This window comes from Martes martes (assembly GCF_963455335.1).
Source record: "Martes martes genome assembly, chromosome: 15".
Taxonomy (NCBI): Eukaryota; Metazoa; Chordata; class Mammalia; order Carnivora; family Mustelidae; genus Martes; species Martes martes.
Window position 1 is genome coordinate 57,304,023 of NC_137903.1, and position 19,376 is coordinate 57,323,398.

Here is a 19,376-nt window from a genome sequence, read left to right on the forward strand (position 1 = left end):
GTGACTAAAGTTAATAATACTCTTTCATATACTTGAAATTTCTACAAGCGTGGATCTTAATTGTTCTCAGTCAGAAAAAAAAAAAGACAACTAAGTGAGGGCATGAGGGTATGTTAATTAGCTTGTTGTGGTACATATTTCACAATGTATACATATATCTAGACACCACATTTTATATCTTAAATATATACAATTTTTATTTGTCAATTACATCTCAATAAGGCTGGAAAAAAAAAGTAGGGTCCGTACATTGGTAATTGACTTAAAATAGGTCGTTAGGGCGGGCCCTTTCCCAATATAACAGTGTCCTTATAAAAAGAAAAAATCTAGACTCAGTCTTGCACCCAGGGAGAAGGCAGTGATCCAGGTGATACATAAACCAAGGAATCCAAACCATCAGAAATCAATCCTGGCAACACTTTCATTTCAGACATCCAGTCAGAATAATTGAGACAATAAATTCTCGTTTCTTAGGCCACCCAGTTTGTGGTAATTTGTAGCAGCCCCAGCAAACTAATACAGCAGGGTAAAAAGCTCTTGTAGCATATGATCACAAGAACTAAAAAGTTTTTTGTTTTGTTTTGTTTTTTTTAAAACAGCCTTACTGAGATACTAGTATCATACCGTGCTATTAGCCCATTTAATGTGTACAGTTCTACGGTTTATGTAGTTCCATTTTAAGTAATAAAATACATATACCATAAAGTTGTGCCATCTTAACTATTTTAAGTGTAGAATTCACTAAGAATTAATTACATTCAGAATGTTGTACAACCATGATCACTATGTATTTCCAAAACTTTTTCATTATCCCAAAGAGAAATTCTCTAACCATTCAAGAATAGCTCCCCATTACCCACACTACCCGGCCCCTGGTAACCTCGATTCTGCTTTTTATCTCAATGAATTTGCTTATTCTAGATACCTCATTCAAGTAGAATCATACAAAATCTGCTTTTTTTTTTTTTTTTTTGGCCTGGTATCTTTCACTTCGCATAAAGTTTTCAAGATTCATCCATGTTGGGCCATGTATCAGAGAGTCGCCCCTTTTGACAGGTGAATGATATTCCACTGCATGTAAAAACTATACTTTGCTTCTGCATCTCTTGATGGACACTGGAGCTGTTTCTACCTTCTGGCTATTGTAATAATGTTTCAAAGAACACTGGTGTACAAGTATCTTTTTGAGACCCTGCTTACAATTCTTCAGGGTACATACCTAGGAGCTGAATTGCTGGGTCGTGTGGTAACTCTTTGCTTACCTTTCTGAAGAACCACCAAACTGTTTTCACATCCTTACAAAGACTTACTTTGTTCCTCCCTCCCTCTGCCCCATTTTAGCTATCCTAGTAGGTGTGGAGTGGTCTCTCCAGGTTTTAACTTCATTTCCCAAATGACTAATGATGTTGAACATCTTTCTGTGGGCTTAATGGCTATGAAAACATCCTGTCTGGAGAAATGTCTACTCAAGTTATTTGCCCAATTTTTGATTGGGTAGTTTGTCTTTTCGTTGTTCAATTGTAGGACTTGTTTACATATTCTGGTTATCAAGCTCTTATCAGATACTTGGTTTGCAAATAATTTCTCCTATTTCCTTAAAAATGTCCTTTGGTGCAATGCGCACAATTTTTTATTTTGATGAAGTCCAATTTATAAAAATGTTTTTTTAACTCATGCTTTCAGTGTCATAGTTAAGAATCCACGCCAGCGTCATGAATATTTACCTCAATGTTTTCTTCTAAGAGTTCTATGGTTGTAGCTTTTATATTTAGGTTGATCTATTTTGAGTCAATTGTTTTATATGGTCTGAGCTAGGGATCCAGATTTGTTTGCATGTAGAAATATAGTTGTCCCAGCACATAAATCAAAGGGACTATTCTTTCCTCACTGAATAGAGTTAGGACAATGTCAAAAATCACTTGGCCATAGATACAAAAGTTCACTTCTTGACTCTGAATTCTATTCCAGTGGCTTGTGTTTCTATTCCTAAGCCAGTACCAGAGTCCTTCTGTTACTGTAACTTTGTAGTAACTCTTGAAACTGGGAAGTTTAAGTCCTCCAATTCTGTTTTTCTTTTGCTGGACTGTTTGTCCGCTTGGGGCCTCTTGCAATTCCATATGAAATTCAAGATATTTTCCATTTCTGCAAAAAGCGTTATTGGAGTTTTACTAGGAATTGTGATGAACTTGTACATGATTTTGGGTAACACAGACATTTAAACAATATTAAGTTGTCCTAACCATATATGTGGGATGTCCTTCCATTTACTTATGTCTCCTTTAATATCTTTCAGTAATGTTCTGTAATTTCCAGTACATAATTCTTTAACCCTCCTTGGTTAAATTTATTCCAAGGAGCTCTATTCTTTTAGCTACTATTTTAACAAACCGCTTTCACAATTTCCTCTGTGGATTGTCCATTGCTGGCATATAAAACACAACATTCTACTGCGTGTGTTGGTCTTGCAACCCTGGAATCATTTGTTTTCTAATTATTGAGTTTTAAAAGTTCTTAGTATATTTTGCATAACAGTCTTTTACTAGATAAGTCTGTAGTTTTTCACAGTCTATGCCTCATCTTTTCATTCTCTTCACAGTGTCTTTTCCAGAGCAGAAATATTTAATTTCAGTGGGGTCTAATGTATCAATTCTTTATTTCATCAATTGTACCTTTGGTGCTGTAGGTAAGAAGTCACTGTCCTAGGTAATCTCAGTCTTCTATATTATCTTCTGGGGATGTTGTAGTTTCATGTTTTACATTTAGGTCTGTGATCCTTTTGAGTTAATTTTAATAAAGGGTGTAAGTTCTATGTCTAGATTCATTCATTCATTCATTCATTCAATTTATTTGGACGTCTAGTTGTGCAGCACCACTTGTTGAAAAGTAAAGATTGAAAAGACAATCTTTACTCCATTATATTGCCTTTGTTCCTTTGTTAAAAATGACTTATCTGTATATTCATTTGCCAGTACCACATGGTCTTGATTATTGCAGGTTTGTGGTAAATCTTGAAGTCAGGTAGTGTCAGTCTTACAACTGCATTCTTTTCTTTTAGTATGGTATTGGCTATTCTAGGCCTTTCATCTCTCTGTATAAACTTTAGGTCTAATTTGATGACATCCACAAAAGGACTTGCTGGGGTTTTGATTAGGAATGCATTAAATCTACAGGTAAAGATGAGAAGAACTGAATCTTGATACTGAATCTTCTTACCCACGAACATGGACTATCTCCATTTATTTAGTTCTTCCTTGATTTCTTTTATCAGAGTTTTATAGTTTTCCCCATATAGCTCTTATGCATACTTTATTTATACCTAAGTATTTCATTTTTATGGGTGCTAACATTAATAAGAGTTTTAAATGTCAAATTCCACTTTTTCGTGGCTGTTATACAGAAAGTGACTGGCTTCTGTGTATTAACCTTGTATCCTGCAACCTTCCTATAATGGCTTATTAGTTTCCGTTGTTTCATCAACTTTTTTTTTAATTAAATTTTTTATTTATTTTTAGCGTAACAGTATTCATTGTTTTTTCACCACACCCAGTGCTCCATGCAATCTGTGCCCTCCCTAATACCCACCACCTGGTTCCCCCAACCTCCCACCCCCCGCCCCTTCAAAACCCTCAGGTTGTTTTTCAGAGTCCGTAGTCTCTCATGGTCATCAACTTTTTTTGATTCTCTATACAGGCGATCATGCCATCCCTGAACAGACAGTTTTACATCTTCCTTCACAATCTGTATACCTCTTATTTTGTCTTCTTGTCTTACTACATTAGCTAGGACATCCAATACAATGCTGAAAGGTAGTGGTGAAAGGTATATTTTCAACTATGCTCTTGATTCTAGTGGGAAAGAATCAAGTTTCTCAAAAGTATGATGTTAGCTCATTTTCTGTTTATTCTTTATCAGGTTTAGAATTTACTGACGTTTTTGTCTTGAATAGATGTTGGATACTGTCAGATGGTTTCTTTGCCTGTATTGAGATGATCAATTGTCTATTGGTGTGATACATTTTATTCACTGATTTTTTGAAAGTTGAAACAGGCTTGCACACATGTGAGAAAAATCCCACTATGGCATAGTGTGTAATTCTTATTACACATTGTTAGATTCAACTTATTAATATTTTGTTGAGGATTTTCTCATCATGTCTACAAGGCATATTGGTCTGTGGCTCTTTTTTCATATAATGTCTTTGTCTAGTTTTAGTATGAGTGTAATGCTGGTGTCATAGGATAACTTAGTAAATATTCCCTCTGCTTCTGTCTTCTGAAAGAGATTGCGGAAAATTAGTATGACTTCTTCCACATGTTTTATAGAATTCACCATTGAACATATCTGGGCCTGGTGCTTTTCTGTAAGGTTATTAATTATTGATCCAATTTCTTTAATAGACAGAATCCTTTTCAGACTATTTATTTCTTCTGTGTCAGCTTTGGCAGCTTGTATCTTTCAAGGAACTGGTCCATTTCATCTGGGTTATCAAATTTGTGTGCATAAAGTTATTCACAGTATTCCATTATTAACTTTTTGATGTACATGGGATGTGTAGGGATGTCCCCTTTTTGATTTCCAGTATTAGCAGTGTCTTCTTTTTTCTTTTTATTTGGTATTATCCATATTTTATTTTATAAGAGTTTAAAAAATATAGCAGAAAGCACAGCATGCAAAACAAGTAAGCCTATTCTTTGCAAAAAGATTTACTACAGAAAAGAGAAGAAAACTTGAATGAGAAATTATAGCGTCAAAAGAAATGCAAATATGTGAAATAATATAAACTAATATTGACAGGTAATTCTCTTCTTTTCAAGTATCCAAGGAAGTTATTAAATTTATATAAAGTACTCACTATACTTAAAATTTGAAAAATCTGTTTGAAAGACATTTTTATTGGAAAAATGAAAACAAACCAAACTATCTCAAAATGGGTGAAAAATAAAATAAAGCATTAATAAAGCTACAGTATAACAAAGAATGTGTTATAGAAGAATTCCTTCAGATTTCAAGAGTTTATTTCCATGAGCACAAAGAAAAAGGAAAGATTCACTTTCTATAAAGTTAACATAAACCTGAAACAAAACCCAACCAAAAGAGCATACAAAAAATAAAACGACAGACTCATCCCAGTATAAATTTAACAGAACTTGTTAATACAATGTTAATAATCCTAATCCATTGCTGTACTGAAATTCTATTATTATACAAGCAACTGATTCCCAAATGTAAGAACAATTTAATGCTAGAAGGCTGTTGATATAATGACTCTCAAAAATAGATGAAAGGGATCTTTTTCTTAATTAGCCTGACAAAAGACCTACCTATTTTACTATCTTTTCAAAGAATAAGCTTTGATTTCATTTTTTCCCTCACTGGTTTCCTGTTTTCAATTTAATCAGTTTAAGCTCCAATTTTTATTATTTTTCTTCTTCTGTTAACTTCAGGTTTAATTTGCTCTTCTCTTTCTAGTATCTAAAGTGAAAGCTAAGATGATTAATTTTAGATCTTTTTCTTCCTTACATATGCATTCAGTGCTATAAACTGCCCCTAAACACTGCTGTCACTATATCCCACAAATTTTTTTTTTTTTTTTTTTTTTTTAAAGATTTTATTTTATTTATTTGACAGAGAGAGAGATAGAATCACAAGTAGGCAGAGCAGCAGGCAGAGAGAGAGGGAGAAGCAGGCTCCCCGCTGAGCAGAGAGCCCGATGCGGGGCTCGATCCCAGGACCCTGAGATCATGACCTGAGCCGAAGGCAGAGGCCTAACCCACTGAGCCACCCAGGTGCCCCTATCCCACAAATTTTAATAAGTTAAATTTGTCTTCATTTCTATTGAGATCAAAATATTTTAAAATTTCTTAAGATATTTTCTTTGACTCATGTGTTATTTAGAAATACTTCAGAATTTTTCCAGCTATATTTCTGGTGTTGACATCAAGTTTAATTCTACTGTTGTTTGAGAGAAGCCATTGCATGATTCCTATTCTCTTAAATTTCTTAAGGATTTGTTAAGGTTTGTTTTATGGACCAGAATGCGTGGTCTATTTTGATGGATGTTCCACATGAGCTTGAAAAGAATGCACATTCTACTGTTATATGAAGTGGTCTATAGATACGCCTTGCATCCATGTGATTGATGATGTTGTTGAGCTCATCTATGACCTTACTGATTTTTTGTCTCTTGGATTCGTTCATTTCTAAAACAGGGGTGTTGAAGTTTCCACCTATAATGGTAGATGCATCTATTTTTCCTTGCAATGCTATCAGTTTTCACCTCACACACTTTGATATCACACTGATACACGCCTACATGTTAAGTTTTGCTATGTCTTCTTGAAGAACTGACTCTTTTATCATTATGTGATGCCCTTTTTATTCCTAAAAACTTTCCTTACTTGGAATTCCACTCTGAAATTAATACAGCTACTCCCACTTTCTTTTCATTGGTGTTAGCATGATATGTCTTTTTTCACTCATTTAACCTGTATCTGTCTTTATATTTAAAGTGGGCTTCTTAAAGACAACATACAGTTGGATATTTTTTTGATCCAGTCTGACACAATCTCTGTTTTATAACTGATATACGTAGACCACTGATACTCCAAGTGACTATTGATATTTCTGGATTAATATCTACCATATTTGCTACTGTTTTCCATTTATTGCCCTTGTTCTTTATTCCTATTTTTGTCTTCTGCTCCTTTTCTATCTGTTATAGTTTTAGTTCAACAATTTATATGACCCTATTTTCTGTCTGTTCTGAGGATATCAGTTATGCTTCTTTTTTAGTGGTTGTAACACAGTTTGCAGTATCTATTTGCAACCAATTCAAGTCCACTTTCAAAATACATTCTACCACTTCATGAGTAGTGCAAATACCTTAAAATGAAATAATCCTAATTCCTCCTCCCATCCTTTAAATCACTGTTTTCATACATTTTAGTTTTATACAAGTACATATAAGCTTGTGTGTATACATACAGAATCAAATACATTGTTATTAATATTTTGAACAAACTATTAGATTAAGAAAAAAGTTTCTATTTATTTCACCTTTGCTTATTCCTTGTCTGATGCTTTTTCTTTACGTAGATACAAGTTTCTGACCTATATCATTTTCCTTCCCTCTAAAAAAATCCTTTTAACATTTCTTGAATGGCAGGTTTACTGACAAGAAATTCCTTAAATTTTTGTCTCAGAAAGTATTTCTTCTTCACTTAAAGAATAATTTCATAGGGCACAAAATTCTAGATTGATTTTTTTTTTCTCTCAACACTTTAAATATTTCATTCTACTCTCTTCTTGTTTGCACAAGTTTCTGAGAAGTAAGGTGTAATCCTTGTCTTATATCCTCTGGGTTTTTTTGTTTTGTTTTGCTTGCTTTGGCTTTCAGGATTTTTCTTTATCTTTGACTTTCTACAATTTGAAAATGGTATCTCTAGGTGTAGTTCTTTGGGCATTTTCCAACTTGGTATTCTCTGACTTTCCTGGATCTGTGGTTTGGTGTTTGACACTAATTTGGAGAAAATTCTTAGTTCTTATTGTTTCAAATATTTCTTCTCTCCTCTTCTGTCTTTCTTCTCATTCTGGTAACCCCATCCCCAACTTTTATAGTTGTTCCACAGTATTTGGATATTCTCTTCTGTTTTTTTTCCCCCCAATCTTTTTTTCTTTTTGCCTTTCAGTTTTGTCAATGTCTATTTAGACATCCTCAAGCTCAGAAATTCTTTCCTTGGCTATGCCCCATATCCATTAAGGTGTTCTTCATTTCTTTATGTGTTTTTCTTTTTTATTTTTTTAGTAATCTTTACACCCACTATGGGACTCGAACTCACAACCCCAAGGATCAAGAGTTGCATGCTCTTCCAACTGAGCTGGACAGGTGCCCCAAGACATTCTTCATTTCTGTTACAGTGTTTTTTTTTTTTTTTTTTTTTTTTTTTTATGTCTAGCATTCCTTTTTGGTTCTTTCTTAGAATTTCCATCTCTCTTTTTACATTGTTCACTTATTCTTCCATATTTTCTACCCATTAGAGTCCTCAGCATTATCAATCAATCATAATTTTAAATCCCTGATCTCATAATTTCAACATCTCTGCCATATCTGAGTCTGGTTTTGATGCTTGCTCTGTCTCTTCCAACTGTGTTTTCTGTCTTTCAGTATATCTTGTAATTTTTTGTTGATGTGCTGGGTAAAAGGAACAGCTATAAAGAGGCTTTAATAATGTGGCAGTAAGTTGTGGGGAAAGGGAAAGTGTTCTATAGTCCTAGGATTAGATATCAGTCTTTTCTTGAGCTGCTGCCTCTGGACTGTCAACATCGGACAACCCTGTCAGCCTTTCTCTCCCCCTTAGTTTGGACAGGATGACCACAGCGGATTGGGGTTGTGTCTTTTCCTTCTCTCAAGTCCATTGGGCTCTGATAAAACTCCAGCAAGTTCAGTTCTGGTTGAAGAGTTTCTCCTGAGGGCGGACCTTGTTAAGAGGAACAGGCTACTCTCGCATGTTTCAAAATGGTTTCCCCTACTGTTAGCACAAGGGGATTTTTCTCTGATATTTGTTGTGAGAACCCGTTAGAGGTCAGGAGGTAAAACTCACAGAAGCCTCCCCCATGACTGGGTTCTCTGGAGATTTTATATCTCAGACCTGTCTACACTGAGCCTCTAATGATTTCTCAGTTGTAGTTCAGGTTTCCAAACACTGGCACTGATGCCTACAAAGGTTTCTGCTCTGGTTAAGTTGTGAGTCTCTGTATTTACCTGGGAGCATCTCCCAATTTAGAGACAGCACCTTGTCCTGTGATGTCATTTCTCCTACAGGTTTAAGAAGAGTTGTTGATTTTTCTGTTTATTCAGCTTTTTACTTGTTCAAACAAAGTGGCTTCCAAGCTTCTTAAATGCTGGACTGAAAACTGGTAGTATTCTTTTGAATATTTTTATATAAAGGATCATGTGATCTATGAACACAGAGTTTTACTTTCTCCTTTCCAGTTTGGATACTTTTTATTTCTTTTTCTTGTCTAATTCCTCTGGCTAGATACGCCAGTAGAATATTACATAGCAGCAGTAAAAATGGGCATCCTTGCCTCATTCCTAATGTTAGGGAGAAAGTTTTTATTTGTTCAACATTGAGTATAATGTTAACTGTGGGCTTTTCATAAGTATCTTTTATCACATTGAACATGTTCCCTTCTATTTCTAGTGTTTTGGGAGTTCTCATTATGGAAGGATACTGGATTTTGTGAAATGACTTATGTGCTTCAAGTAAGATAATCATCCCCTCTCCCAGGTCCTACTAATGTATTATATTATTATTTTTTGAACACTGAACCACCCTTATATTCCTGAAATGAACCACTGTCATGGTGCTTTTTTTTTTTTTTTTTTTTTTTTTGCATCATCTTTTTAATATGGTTTTGGACTTAGTTTGCCAGCATTTTGCTGGGGAGTCATACATCTATATTCATTAGGAATACTGGTCTGTAATTTTCTTTTCTTGTAATGTTCTTAATATGTCTTTGGTATCAAGGTAATGCTGACCTTAAAGAATGAGTTGAGAAGTACTCCCTATTCTTGTCATCTTTGGTAGAGTCTAAGGATTGGTGTTCATTCTTCTTTAAATGTTTGGTTCAGTCCACTAGTGAAAGCATCTGGCACTGGACTTTTCTTCACCACAAGTCTTCTTCTTATTGATTACATCTTTTCACTTGTTATATGTCTGTTAGATTTTCTTGAGCCATTTAAAGTAGTTTGTGTGCTTTTATAATGGTTTGTCAATTTTGTTTATCTTTCAAAATAATCAACTTTTGGTTTCATTCTCATTATTTTTCTATTCTCATTTTATTTAACTCTGCTCTAATCTTTATTAGTTCCTTCCTTCTGCTAGCTTTGAGTTTCCTTTGCTCTTATTTTTATAGTTCCATAGATAGTAAAAGTAAGTAACTAATTTGAGACCTTCCTTCTTTTTAAAATATAGTTACTTAGAGCTACAAATCTCCCTCTGAGCACTACCTTCACTGCATCCAGTGTGGTGTTTTAATTTGATTCTTCTGTAGGTATTTTTCTAATTTCCCTTGACTCCTTCTTTGATCACTAATTAAGGGTATCTTGTTTTATTTCCACATTTTTTTTTTTTAACACTCCAGTTTTTCTTATGTTACTGATTTTTGGCTTCATTCCATTGTGGCTAGAGAAGATACTTTGTATGACTTCAATCTTCTTACATTTTTGAGACTAGTTTTGTAGCTTAACATCCAGCCTAATCCTGGAGAATATATCATGTGCACTTGAGAAGAATATGTGTTCTGCTGTGTTGAGTGGAAGGTCTGGTTGGTTATAGTGTTATTCAAGACTTTTTATCTTTACTCATCTTATGTTCTATGCACTACTGGAAATGGGATACTGAATTTTCTGTTATTCAATAATTATTTCTCCCTTCAATTCTATTGAAAAGTATTCCTAGTGGACTGAAGATTCCTACAGACTTTTAGAATGGCCAAAATAGGTTTCAAAACCAATTCAAAATTGATTTACAAAAAATTAAACCAAGAAATTCCAGTTTTAGAAAATATCCTCAAGGACAGCTGGGTGGCTCAGTCGGTTAAACATCTGCCTTTGGCTCAGGTCATGATCCCAGGGTCCAAGGATCAAGTCCCACATCTGGCTCTCTGCTCAACAGGGCGCCTGCTTCTCCCTCTACCTCTGCCTGCTGCTCTACCTACTTGTGCGCACTCTTTCTCTCTCTGGCAAATAAATAAATAAAATCTTTAAAAAACATATCCTCAAGAAATGACAGTAATGTAATGATCACAGCCAACACTTGCTGAGCCTTTACTTTCAGCCAGGTCCTGGGCAAAGCATTTTAAATTCATTTACTTATGTATTGGGTAGTTCTATTTTTAACTCAAACTTATAAATGATAGAAGAGACTATGAGCATTTGAGTAGTCAGTAAATACACATGATTCAAAGCTTTCAGAGCAGCAGTGATTCTTACGAAAAAAAAAAAAACCAAAACTAGTGGCTAGAATGTGGCACTGAGTTGGAAAACCCATATTTAAACTGTACTTAAAAGTGACATAATCCTTAACTCCTCTAGGGCTCAATTTCCTCAACTGCAAATATATCTCTAAGATTCCTTCCAGTCTGTACTTTATGGTTATTTGTTACCCAAATCACCTAAAACAGTGCTAGAAACAAAAGAGTCTCAGACTGAAAATTATTTGAGACAGTAATTTAATGACTTCCATACACTACTCCTGTCCCAGAAGCATAAGTACACAGAAGAAACACCTCTGCTAGGGAAAGCTAACCATGACTGTGCAATCATGATAAACCAAAAAATTAAAAACAAATAAACCAATCCCTAAAAATAAGAAATAAAATCTAGAGTTTATGTTTATAGCAGAGAAACCTCATTTGCAACCACTGATATTCAATAGAGAAAAGTTCTGACCAATTCTACATTCATTCATTGATTTAACACATTTATTAAACAAGTATTAAAATCTGGCCCTGACCCATGTTAAAACTATACCTGTATGTTTTCAATAAGTTTGATCACAGTTTAGGCAGGGAGACATTTTGTGGATAAATACAATAAAATCTATGCTAAAGTTATTAACAGAATTCTAAAGTAGTACAGACTTCCTGAGATGACATTCAATTTGATTCTTATATTTGCCAGATGAGTAAGACTAGCAAGTAGAGGGTGTAGGTGAAGGCTGGTGGGCAGCACAGAGGAGACAGTTTTGCTAAGGTCAGAGTGGAGAAAAGGCAGAGATCATGTTCAGATTATAATTGAGTGTTGCAGAAATAGGATGTCAATTTAATCCCAATTCTCTCATTTTGACATACATAACATTATTATCAAGGCTGAGAGCACTTTACAAATATATGCATATACTCCTTAAATAAAACCAATGAGATAGGATTTTACAGATAAAAAAATTAAAGTCCAGAGAGATTAAGTGTTTTGCAGCATTACATGGCTAGTAACTAATGAGGCTAGGAGTTAAAACCAAGCAGTCTAACTCCAGAGCTAGCACAAGGATTTCCCTTGTAAGCACTTCTGCTTAGATGTGGTAGCCCATGCCTATTATTGTCTCACCCATGTAACAGAAGTATCTGTGGAGCTACCCCTGAGCCTCTCCTATGTCATTTATAAGATGAGGGTCTGGGTATCTAACAATGCACCCCATGCAGATTACTGATACATCTTGTCCAGGTGGGCAGTTTTTCCTAAATATTTGATATTTTCTGATAGATTTCTTCTCCTTACTAAACACAACCTTCCCTTTCTTTCCAGAATGATGCGGAAGTCTACATCAGCTTCCCACTAGAAATGAGAATTAAGAATGTTAGGTTTGAAGGATAGATAGCTTTTACTCCACGTCAAAGAGAGTACATAAACTAACACTTCTTTTAAGCCTCAAGAGAAGAAAATTAATTTAACTTCACAAATGTGAAATCAGACACTACCTTTAGTCCCTCCAATTCATTTTCCAGTTGCTTGGAATAGTGCTCGCTCTGTTCACGCAGTTTCCTGTCTTTAGATGCTTCAGCAGCCACAGCTTCTGTATGAACTTCCAGCTTTAAAATAAAATGAAAAAAGCAGATGTCATGGTTATAATTGTCTTCCCAATAAAATGCTTTTCCCCATGGGAATTTACCTTGTAACAAGAAGATAACTCAAATGTTGAAATTCGTATTTAATAAAATTACTGAACTAAAACAAAGCAAAACAAAATATGGTTTTCAATAATTAAAGAAGGAGACATACATTATTCCACTAATCTGAAAAAGCAGCTTTAATCACTACCCCACGGGCACTAGAAAATCTGCCTGACTACTAACCTCTTTTTTGGCTCTCTCTGTTCTGCGCAGTTCTTGCCTTAAGCTTTCAACTTTTTGCATCACCAGGTCCACCTCTTCTTCCTTATCTCGGACATGGCGAGCAAGTTTCTGTTTTTGGGTGTGCAATTCTGTTAGCCGCTCATTGATCTCCATGAATTCCTGCATGGCCAGTTTCCTCTGACAGTGTGCGTCTTTCAGCTCTTTGGACTGGTTTTTTAATCGCTCACTAGCCTGGACTAGTTCCTACAGTTTTGTAAAAAGAATATAAGTTACCAATTCTGCAACCTAGGAACCAATTTTGGCCATCAAAGCAGCTATCGTGAAGTCAAGAAGAGCCAAAATTATTCATCTCAGGACAAAATTAAAAGAAATCAGCTACTTCTGAACAGATATTAATAGCAGGGTGCTCTGTTGATATTCTCGATTCCTGATGCTAATTGGGATGGACAGCTGATTCAATCTGCCAGTATCTTAGTTTCTACAAATAAATGAAGAGTATAGGAACACCAGATACAATGGTCAAAATAAAGATTTTGTGAAATGGAATGGATACTTGCGAGATTTTTAAAAATTATACTGAATCATTACAAATAACAAAAAATAAGGAATGCTCTTATGTGGACACTAAACCTCAGGCCAGAAGCAAGGAGAGAAAGCTAAATAAACTCCTATATCAAAGTGAGAAACTTGGAGTTAAAGCACCAAGTCTGCCTTCTGGCAAAAGAAAATGCAAATCACTTTTGAGTAAAGAGCCTCAATGAAATGTAGGATTTTTAAGAGCAAACAAATACCAGTGATATTTGGACATTAGAATTATCAAATATTAATATAAAATGGGTACATATGAAACATTCAAGGAGGTAAAAAAAAAAAAAGACTATTAAAAATGACCAAGCAGATTTATAAAACTGTGTAGAACATTTAGAAATGTAAAAATATAAGTTTTAAAATTAAAGACCCGAATCCATCAACGCAGTAAGTTCTTCATTTATGAAGCAAGAAAAAATTTTAAAGTTCAAATCCAGAAACTTTCAAAAAATAAAACTGTGTAGCACCAAACAAAAATAAATGTCCTTAAAAGAAGTCGGTGAAAAAAGACAAATCACAAAATATTTTCCACCCTCAAAAACAAAAACAAAAGAAGAGAGACTAAGAAGTAACAATAGAAACAGGGGGAAATGTTTCTAATGATGTAAGTAATTAAAATTGTATTTTAACTTTAAATTTTAATTTAAAAAAAAATATTTTATTTATTTATTTGACAGAGAGGCACAGCAAGAGAGGGAACACAAGCAGGGGGAGGGGAAGTGGGAGAGGGAGAAGCAGGCCTCCCACCAAGCAGGGAGCCCAATGCGGGGCTCGATCCCAGGACCTGGGATCATGACCTGAGCTGAAGGCAAACACTTAACGACTGAGCCACCCAGGCGCCCTTAAATTTTAATTTAAATTAACTAATTTAAATTTCTTTTCAGGTATGAGGCTAAATAATTATATTCATATAAACAAAAACTGGCAGGACTTATCACTATCAGATCTCCACTAAATAGAAACCTCTAAAGATTTACTTTAGGAAAAAGAAAAATAATTTTAGAAGCAAAGTCTAGCAGAGAAAGACAATTATCATATGGTTTCACTTACATGTGGAACATAAGGAATAGCATGGAGGACATTCGGAGAAGGAAGGGAAAAATGAAGGGGGCAGAAATCAGAGGGGGAGACAAGCCATGAGATACTATGGATTCCAGGAAACAAGCTGAGGGTTTCAGGGGAGAGGCAGGGGAGGGAGGGATGGACAAGCTGGGTGATGGGTATTAAGGAGGGCACGGATTGCATGGAGCACTGGGTGTTATATGCAAACAATGAATCATGGAACACCACATCAAAAACTAATGATGTACTAAAAAAAATTAAAAAAAATAAAAGCAAAGTCTAATGACAGACAAATGGAGGACTAAGAAACTGGTAAACATAAATGTGAATGTGAACAAACACGTGGATAAGACTGTATTATAAAAATGTCTCACCCATATCCAAACAAATAAACAAAATATTTTGTTTATTCCAAACAAAAAGGATATAAGTAAAATATTAATAAAAAACAACATTGGCATTTGGAAGAGGTAACAGAGTTAAAGGTCCTTAAATTGTTTGGGAGGTGTGGTTTAAGATATTAAATTTAGACTTTGTTAAATATGCATGACAAAATTCAAGAGCAACTACTAGAAACTATTAAAACAAGTAGTGAGTAAAGTGGGAAGAAAAACACTTCAATCAAAATTCAAGAAAAAATTTTGCAAGATGAAAAAAATTCTGGAGATTCGTTGCACAATATGAATGTACTTTCACTACTGAATGGTGTGTTTTAAAAATGGTTAGGATAGATTTTATAGTATATGTATTTACCACGATTTTAAAAAGGCAAGAAAGGAAACAAAGGCACGAAAAAAGCATGACAAACATAAAGCAGAAATTTGATAAAAACATGTCTATACACATTGATAGTCAAAATAAATATAAAAGGGTGAAGTTTGTTATACCAAATTAAAAAACAATATCTAGATTTTAATAGAAAAAGTATTAATGATAGAGAACGTCCCACACAATGATAAAATTCAACACTAGAAAGAAATGCTATTCTAAACATTTATGCATTCCACAAGATAGACTCAAAATAGATTACAAAGAAATTGCAAGAATATCATAGAAAAATTGGTAAATACATGACCATAATGAGAAATTTCGATCTGATAATCATTGATAAACTGAGCAGTTTAAAAACAGTGAATATAGAGAGGATGATGAAGCGTCATATTTAGAAGCTGCACCCAATATTGGAACATACATTCTTCTCAAGCACATAGTGAACATTTAAAAATGGTTGGCGCCTGGCTGGCTTGGTTGGTAGAGTGTATGACTCCTCATCAGGGGTTGCAAGTTCAAGTCCCATGTTGGGTATAGAGATTATTTAAAAATAAAATCTTTAAAAAAAATAATAAAAATAAATAAAAAATGAAAAATGTAACAATCTGTCTAGGCCATGAAACAAGTCTCAGCAGATTTCAAAGAACATATTAAAGATCAAGTTCTCTAATATCATCACTTTTAAATAGAAATCAAAAATAAAAAGGCTAAATTCCATAATAACTCACTGGTCGAGGAGAAAAGTGAAAGAATATTAAAATATTTAGAACTAAAAACAAGATGAAAATAACAAAAAATAATAAAAATCTTTAGTACATATATTAAAACTGGAGGATTCAGTAAAAGGTTTACTTGGGGGAGATTTATAACTTGAAATCTTTGTATTGAAACTAAAAAAAAAGATAAATTCAATGAAATTTTGCATAAAAAGAGACAGAACACATTAATGCTTCTGCCAGTATAAGAGGATAATAAAAATCAGGACATAAACTTACGAAACAGAAATGTCAGAATAATGAACAACGAAGACAAAAGTTGGTTCTTTGAGAAAAATAATAAAACAGTCAAATATCTGGTGAGATCAAACAAGGAGAGAAGAATAAATGCAAAAAGAAATAATATTAAGAAAGAAAAAAGGTTATAACTACAAATCTGGAAGAGATTTAAAAAAGCTAATGGAAGAATCTAATGAAAAACTTTATGTCAATAAATTTGTTAGCTTTTGAAATGAATGAATTCCTACAGAAATACAATTTATCAAAACTGTTTCATGAAGAAATAGAATGACCAAGTACTCCTATAATAATTAAAGTACCTAAATCAATAGTTAAAAAACTTTCCCCATCCCCTCAGTGGGAGAGAATTTCCAAACTCAGAGGGTTACACAAGTGACTCCTCCAGTGTTTCAAGGAATAAACATTACTCGTATACAAACTTTTATAAAGAAGAAAAAAAGAGGCAATGCTGCCCAACTCATTCTATGAGACCAAAATAACCCTGACATCGTAAAAACACCAGAACAATAGAAAAAAATTACAAGCCAATCATATTGATGAAAACAAAAAATCCAACAACAACAAAAATTTAGCAAATCAACTCCAGTGACATATAAAGCAGATAAGCATGAAATCTGGATAGACTCCTTGTACTGAAATTCCAGCTCCAACACTTTCTAGCTCCATGAACTTATGCAAGTGCACTTGACCTTCTCTGTGCTTGGTCTCACCATTTATAAAATGAGAATAATAATAAACAGTGCTATTATGTAAGTGTTACATATACTAGCATATTATTATTTAGGATATAATACACATGAAATTTAGGTTTAACCCAGAAATGCAAAAATGGTTTAACATTAGAAAAAAATTAATCAGTGTAATTTACCAAACCAAGTTACTAAAGAAGAACAGTCCTATAATTACATCAATATATATCAATAAACTCCTAGAAATTGGTTGCAATAGTGTACAAAAAAGCACATTAGGTAAGTCCAATACCCATTCCTGATAAAAATGATTATCAAAATAGGAACAGAAGATAACTTTCTTAACCTCATAAAAATTATTTACCAAAAACTTACAGAAAACATTATTAGTGGTCAACCAGTAAAGGCATTTTCTTTGAAATCAGGAATAAGACAGGGAAGCCTGTTATCACGAGTTCTATTCAACACTGTACTGTGGGTTCTAGCTAATACAGCAAGACAAGGAAAGATAAGAAAGGTCATAAAAACCAGAAAAAGAAACAAAACTGTCATTATTTGCAGAGAACCATAAAGAATTTCAAATATATTAGTACGATTAACAAGAATTTAGCAATGTTGCTGCAACAAAATCAGTAAGAAAATATAATTTTAAAGATACCATTTAAAATATGAAAAAAATAGAGAGAATAATAAATTTAAAGAAAGGCAAATAAGACATGGATAAAATTTTATGGAAAAACACTTTAAAACATGTTAAAGACATGAAGAGATATACCATGTTTGTGGAAGGACTGTGGGAGTCTAGAGAAAATATTTTTATATTTTTCTATGGATAGGCCTTTGTAAACAAATTTTACTGAAACCTGGAATCTGGACGAAAAGGAAGTCTTGTAATTTATGACTAATTTAGAATGAGAAACTCCAGAGAAATTTAACCCTGAATGTATGTGCTTACACTTCAGCAAGGGGTGGGGAGAGGAGCCTACGTCAGGGAGAGATCCTCTTTATAGAGCTTGAGACTCTGGGCTTATCTTTCCACTGGAGTGACTGATCTATATTCCAGAGTCATAGATCCTTCTCTTGACATTTCCAAGGAGACTCTCAGAAGGGTGGGTGGAGACTGGGGCAGGGGACGGGCAGGGGTAGGAAGCATCCGCCACTCGCTTTATATAAACACCCAGACTCACAACACAGACTCCATATATGTCATGTTTTATCTATCCAGCTCTCATTGCATTGCCCGCAGAGGTAAGAATTAGCATACAGCAGAGGGATGTGGTTATTTCTGCTCTACATATATCATAATACTATAGTCTGCTCTTGAAATCTGTATGTGCATTTGGAATAATATTCATAAATATGGATAGTAAGAACTTAAAGATTCAATACTATAATGATGTCAATTCTCCTGAAATTACTCTACAGATTTAATGCAATTTTAATCAAAATCCCCTCACAGTTTTTAAGGAATGAGATACAGACTCATTCATAGATGGAAATGTAACATACAAGAGATGTGACATCACACATCACTGTGGAAAAGAAGGGTTATTTAGTAAATGAATAAGTGGTTAGCTACATAGGAAAAACTGAAATTGGATCTTTATCTCACATGATACAAAAAATAAATTTCTAGTGTATTAAAAATTTAAATATGAAAGACCAAACTTCAAAACTGCAAAATAAAAACACTTAAAAAAAAAACAACAGAATTTTTAACCTCAGATTTCTTACACACGCCAGCAAAAGTTTAAAAAGAAAGATTGATAAATTTGACTACATTAAAACTAAGAACTTCTGTTATTCAAAATCCCATAAAGAAAGTGAAAAGATAAGCCACTAACTGGGAGATATCTGTAGCATACACAACTGACAAAAGATTAATAAAGAAATTTTCAAGAATTCTTAGCTAACTATTAAGAAAAAGACAAACAACCCAAGAGAAAAATATATACAAAGGATACTGAGAGGCATTTCACAAAAGAAATACAAATGATAAATGGGCATATATAAGACACTCAACATCATTAGTAATTAGAGAAGTTAAGACCTTATAACAAAATATCATTCTAGACCTAAAATATCAATTTCAACTAAGGTTGTCCAAAATAATATACCTAATAATATGAAGTACTATTAAATATACACTAGGTGGTGGGAGTTAAAGTATAAATCAGTATATTATAATAAAAATAGAGTATTTTCATTACTTATGACCCAACTATTCTACTCGTGTTTGTATAAGCAAGTGTGTACAGATCAGTATATATGTTTTTCAAGAATGTTCACTTACAGTAGTTGTCAAGTATAAGCAACCTTAATGTCTATACACAAAGAATGGTATAAATTCTGAAGTGTTCACATAATGGTATACTATACAGCAACTACATGAATG

General features: G+C 33.8%; 1 protein-coding gene across 11 annotated transcripts in view; it reads right to left on the bottom strand.

Annotated features, from left to right (window-relative positions):
• Nucleotides 1–19,376, bottom strand: part of CDC42BPA (CDC42 binding protein kinase alpha) — a 324,273-nt gene that overhangs the window by 99,674 nt on the left and 205,223 nt on the right. For 9 of the 11 annotated variants that reach the window (XM_080824345.1, XM_080824342.1, XM_080824344.1 and 6 more), the window contains exons 13-14: nt 12,856–13,098; nt 12,481–12,591 (exon numbers count right to left, since the gene is read on the bottom strand). In XM_080824345.1, coding sequence (XP_080680471.1) covers nt 12,481–12,591; nt 12,856–13,098 — 354 coding nt within the window. The remainder of the gene's footprint in view (nt 1–12,480; nt 12,592–12,855; nt 13,099–19,376) is intronic. The other 2 variants (XM_080824347.1, XM_080824346.1) reach the window with 1 other exon arrangement.